This window comes from Octopus bimaculoides, chromosome 7, assembly GCF_001194135.2.
Source record: "Octopus bimaculoides isolate UCB-OBI-ISO-001 chromosome 7, ASM119413v2, whole genome shotgun sequence".
Classification (NCBI taxonomy): Eukaryota; Metazoa; Mollusca; class Cephalopoda; order Octopoda; family Octopodidae; genus Octopus; species Octopus bimaculoides.
In genome coordinates this window covers 29,939,580-29,945,709 of record NC_068987.1, presented here as the reverse complement: position 1 = coordinate 29,945,709, position 6,130 = coordinate 29,939,580, and the positions used below count along the sequence as shown (strand labels likewise).

Genomic DNA, 6,130 nt, shown 5'->3' with positions numbered 1-6,130 from the left:
ATATATATATATATATATAAATATAAATATATATATACACACAAAGTAGCTTATAAGCACAGCTAATACAAAAGAACATGTGAAAATAAAGTCAAACTACGTATTAGAACAGGGGTCTCCAAAGTGGTCGATATCGACCCCTAGTGGTGGATAAATGCCTGAAACTGCACATCTACTTTATAATTATGATTATTTATTTTCTGGTACATGCCTAGGGGTTGATGAGGGGTCAAGGATTCCATGAAGGGGTCGATGGTCTAAAATGTTTAAGGACCCCGGTATTAAAATAAAGCAGCCTCAGTTTACTTTCAATTATCTTTTGGAAATCTTTCGGCTTTAGCAGCAGCAGAAGTGTCTGACTGCCTATCTTTTTGTATTAGGTGTGCATGTGTTATTGCTCTGTATGTGATTCCTTCCACTTTTATTGAGCACTCCTGCTAATCTTTCATTATGAAATATCAACCCATATAGATACTCTCTCTTTTTCATGTATCTATTTAATTTGTGTGTGCGACTATGTTTGTTTACACCGGTCTCAAGCCGGTGTTGCTGCTGGTGTTGTATTCCTTCATGCCCCGTAACTTAGCGGTTCGAGAAATAAAAATCGATAACTACCAGAAGAAATAAGTACCTATTTTGCTGTAGTCAGTCCTCAGACTTAAAAGAATAAGACAAAGAAATATGAGTATATGTTGGTCAATATAAAGATCCTATATATTCTAGACTTGGAAGGAAAGAGCGGGGCATAATGCACAGAATAAGTAGAGCGAATTCCATTCAGATTTATATAGCATCGTTCGAAATAATCACAAGATTTCGAAGAATCTGATAGTTTAATGTCGGCATGAGTCATCCTACTTAATAACAAGCGCTGTATGCAGTGTCGGGGTGTTTAGCCTCAAGTCAACAGTGTTCGAGTAAACCTATGATTAAAGGCGTTGCAACCGTGACCATCACATTGTTTTATTTTTTTTCTTCTTTTTTCTTTATATCATGGCCTGTATTACTCAATTAATTCACGACCTAAGAGAGATACTTGTTTCTCTAAGAAAGATACCTGTTTCTCTGAGAGAGATACCTGTTTCGCTGTTTCGTTACGGTTGACTAAAAAAATATCTGCACATTTTTAAAGACCATTTCAGACTAATTGCCTGCGTCCGAACTTTTTTTTTTTTTTTTAAGATGGTAAGTGATTAGAAGATTTGACTGCTATCTGTAGCAAGGTGAACGATCGACCGTGTAGAGGCCTCTTTGATGCGTAATCGCTTACTTCCAATTCAGATTAGCCGTGAGTGAACAGAGATATCAAAATTGAAAGAGATTTCAGTTTGAAAATACAGTTTTTTTGTCTTTTCTAGGGGTAGGTAGAGCCTGCATTGTCTAACTACGCCGCAATAACAATCAATGACTTCAGGTCCGATATCTTGTTCATGTTCTAAATTAGGGGTAACCAAGACACGTACAGAAACAAATTTCAGCATCGACACTCAAAGCATAATTTTGGCAATATACATATTTGCAACAAACAGTTTATAAACACACACACACATATATATATATAAATTTACTCAAGTACCCAAAATAACAAGGAGTTTCTACCTCATAAACAGGAGTTACACCACAGTCATTTTGTGATCTTTGCTACCCTGGTATCTATTAACCAATTTATTTTGTCCGAGTTAATTATTAACTTACAGAAAATAAATATATATAATAACATTATATATATATATATATATATATATATATATATATACATACATTATATTATACTATATTACATTATATTATATAGACAATAAATAAGAGTAATGTGTAAGGAGAAAAATGAAATTAGAAATTAGAAATACTTGAACTGACCTCCAAAGTTTTGTAAAAGTTTCTTGGTGCCAACACTCAAGCCATAACACGGAGACAGAGTAAGTAAAGCCAAGAAGATGATGCGAGATGCCATGGCAAATATGAAACTGTTCGTCTATATTAACAGCGACACGTCTCTAAAACAGAGCAAACTGCTTTATAATATTTACACGCTAGTTTTCTCTACATTAACTACAATATCAACATTAATGTCGATATGTACACTGTAGCCTAACAGGCTAATTACACTTGGCTTCCAACACTTGCACAAGATTCAGAATCATCCATACTATTGTTATATTGATTTAATTAAGAGATGGTGTTGACCAATCAGAAAGCAGCTTTCATCTGAATTCGTCTTCCACTTCCTTTGTAGTGTGATTTATTAAGTGCGTGGGTTCGAATTTTATGTGATCTCTAATAACCCTTTTAATTGCTCTTCGTCGAAAAATACGTTTTTATCTTAATCCACAGGAAATTAGTTTTATTATATTTATATATAAGATAGAATAATAGTGTTATGGCTGAACTGTGAGAATTGATAATAAAATCGTGTATTTTCCATGTACATAACACACCTGTAAGAACCAGAATCCTAATCTAAACACTTTTACAGGTAGAAAATCATTTTCTGTGTGTGTGTGTATGTGTGTATATATATATATCATTACAGATATAGGGTAAAGGATTATTAATTTATTAATAAATTAATAATTAATAATTTTTACCAAGTAGTTCGGTATGTAAAAAACCATTACAGGTAAAGAACTTATATAAAAAAGTTCTTTTAAATTTATAAACATAATTAAGGGATCAGCAACAGTTGCTTCACCACATACCGAAATTTAGAAATAGCAGCTAAAGTGCTAATTCTACTACTACAATAAGTCTCCAGGAGACTTATTGTAGTAGTAGAATTAGCACTTTAACTGCTATGAAGCATGATCTTCGAACTTTGAGCCTCACAAAGGCAATGATTAGTGACCGAAACCTTTGGTGATATGCTGTGCTTGAGAAGACCCATCAAGCCAAGTGAAATCATAGTCATGGCTGATGTTGGAGTCACGTAACTGGCACCCATGCTAGTGGCACATAAAGAGCACCATTCAAGCATTGGGCCTCACAAAGGCAAAGTGGCTTTGTTCCTTTCGAGCATTGGGCCTCACGGAGGCAAAGTGGCTGAGTTCCTTTTGAGTGTTGAGCCTCACTGAGGCAAAGTGGATGAGTTCCTTTCGAGTGCTGGCGCTCACAGAGGCAATAACCGAGACCTTTGACATTATGTCATGCTTGAGAAGATGATCCATCAAGCTGAGCAAAATCGCAATCATGGAAGATACTGGTGTCATGCAAATGGCACCCATGCTGGTAGCACGTAATAGAACCCATTACACTCTTGGAGTGGTTGGCATTAGGAAGGGAATCCAGCCATAGAAAACCATGCCAAATCAGACTGGAGTTTGGTGTAGCTTACCAGCCCTGGTCAAACCATCCAACCCATGCCAGCATGGACAATGGACATTAAATGATGGTGATGATGATGATGCACAAACACACACACACACGCACATACATACACGCACACATGCACACAAATATATATGAATGTATATATGTACACAACACATACAAGAATTATATTTTTGTTGCACATAATGTACACATGCATATAAGAGGGGAAATGTTCTTTCAGTTAGTGAATATAAACTGAAAGTGGGAAATATTGACATTATTTGGTGATTTCCAAGTGAATGTACCAAATGGACATTGTGACCACCCACCTTTTTTTTCCTTTCCAAAATGTCTTTGGGTACCTGTTTTCAGCAACAGAGTTTTGGAGATTAAGATTTTGCCAACAGAAAATGTAAAAAAGAAAAACTATAACAGCATTTCAAATTTTTTCCCTAACACCAATATTTTGCTTTTAAAGTTTACAGTTTTTTTCCTTTTTTTTTTTTTTGTTTTGGAGAGTATTCTACATTTAAAAAATATTAAGGTAACAACATTCTTAAAAAATTTTATTTCCAAAATATCAATGTTGATTGCATAAGGCAACTGAGTAGATCTATGATCCAATCCATTCCATTGTGACCATCCTATCTTTGTAGATTTATGTAGGACTACAGTATTTAATACATCTTTTCATTATTTACCACAATTGTAGGGAAATTAGGTTGCTATTTCTAGCAGGCTGAACAATACTTTGAGGTTTTCTCTTAAGCAAGATGTTTTTCCCCAGTGATTAACGTAGCAATAGTGTCATTAACTGCTACAATGCCAAGAAGACACTTCAGAAAGGAACAATTATAGACATCAAATTGATGAACCAAGTCATCAAAGTGGTAGTGAGTAACAGTACACCTAATTAGGGAGGGAGATAATTAACTTAGATCATTTCAATTTTAGCATTTCAATTCTAAGATAACATTATTATACTTCTGTCAACAGTGGGAGAAAACTCAATTTAATTACTCCACTTGTGTGATCCAATAAAGGAGCTTGTATATGGGTATTCAAACTTGCAAGAAATAGCATCTAATTCTTCAAAGCAAGTCATTCTATAATAGAAAGGAAGGACATGTTGAATAATGCGATTTTGGGTTACCATGAGAAATACAGGATGGTCAAATCTTGAGCAATTTTGATTTCATTAAGAAACAAATGACAATTATTTTTTCTTATTATAGGTATAGAAATTATCATTTTCTACTAAATTGTTGACGCTGAATCCAGATCTGATAATCAAATTTCCGTATCACATCCAAATTTTGTATAACCAAGCTCCCAACATACCATTTTTCATTCCCTTTCCCATCTTGGCTTCTATTGCATAAAAGGATGTTAGTTCTCTTGTGCCATGATTTATGCTAGTCATCATCTATATCATCTTCATTGTAACAGCATCTGTTCCATGCTTGCATGAGTTGGATGGAGTTTTACTGAGGCAGACTTTTTTATGGCTGGATACCCTTCTTGCCAACAGCACTTGCTTGTTTCTAAACAAAAGTAATATTTTCCCATAGCTGAACAGTTTTCTACAGAATATTGGAAACAAATGACAGTGACACTCATTTGAAACTGTCACATGATATCAAGACAAGAAGTCACAAGCATACACATTCCTGTACACACACTCCTGCACACACATTTATGCACACATACTCATGCATGCACACACACACATACAGTCATCTATATCTATCTACACATCTATTTATCTACCTATCAATCTCTCTCTCTCTCTCTCTCTATATATATATATATATATATATATATATATATTTACATACACAATTAGATGATATATGATTATACTTACAGTAATTTTAAGTGCACAACAATCACTTCCACAAAATGCACACACTCTGTTGGATATAGTTTATTTATCTTTTTGGTTATGCATATAAACAGATTTATAGTATTTCCACCTTTTTTTTCTCTTTATTAGTACTAATATTATTTTTATTTATCTATCATAATAGTTATTATTACTACTTCTAATGTTTTTTTCAACTTTATATTTACACCGATTAATATAATAGATTATACATTATATTCTATATTTTACTTATAAAACGTAAAAACTTTAAAGATATACTTATGTCATATATTATATATATTACTAGCAGAGGCACCCGGCGTTGCTCGGGAATGAAATTGTTGCTTATATACTTGAAGAAAAAAAGGCAAAATATGCTGTATAGAAATTTGAGAAGACATTCTGTAGATGGACTCTCAGATGAATGATGGCTGGGCGCCTCTCATGAATGGGGAAAATTGAAGATGTGCCAAAAAGCCTCATTGGTACTTGGAAACTTTTACGAAAATTAAAATGGGGATTAAATGAAAAAAATGATTTACGTGAATATCCTCACAAGAGTAATTGAAATAAATGGCGATTGTGGAACCCCCCACGCACGCACGCGCGCATACACACGTGTGTCTTTGTAAATATGTTTGTATACATTTATGTATGTGTGTGTTTGTAAGAGACAGAGTGTGAGTGAGAGAGAGAGGTTTGTTGTCATATGACAACACACCCCTTGACTCACTCACACTCTGTCTCTTTCAAATACGCACGCGTGTGCATACACACGTGTGTCATTGTAAATATGTTTGTATACATTTATGTATGTGTGTGTTTGTAAGAGACAGAGTTTGAGTGAGTCAAGGGGTGTGTGTGTGCATGTGTATGTGTGTGAGACAGAGTGAGAGAGCGGTGTGTATGTAGTATTTACTCTCTCTCTCTCTCTCTCTCATACACACTCACACA

The 6,130-nt window shown here is 34.4% G+C and overlaps 1 protein-coding gene across 2 annotated transcripts in view; it reads right to left on the bottom strand.

Annotated features, from left to right (window-relative positions):
• Window positions 1-2,181, bottom strand: part of LOC106883658 (uncharacterized) — a 45,281-nt gene extending 43,100 nt beyond the window's left edge. Inside the window, exon 1 of one of the 2 annotated variants that reach the window (XM_052969474.1) lies at window positions 1,861-2,181. In XM_052969474.1, the coding sequence (XP_052825434.1) occupies window positions 1,861-1,954 (94 nt within the window). In that variant the 5' untranslated portion in view covers window positions 1,955-2,181. The remainder of the gene's footprint in view (window positions 1-1,860) is intronic. The other variant, XM_052969475.1, reaches the window with a different exon arrangement.
• Between the last annotated feature and the right edge of the window lie 3,949 nt (window positions 2,182-6,130).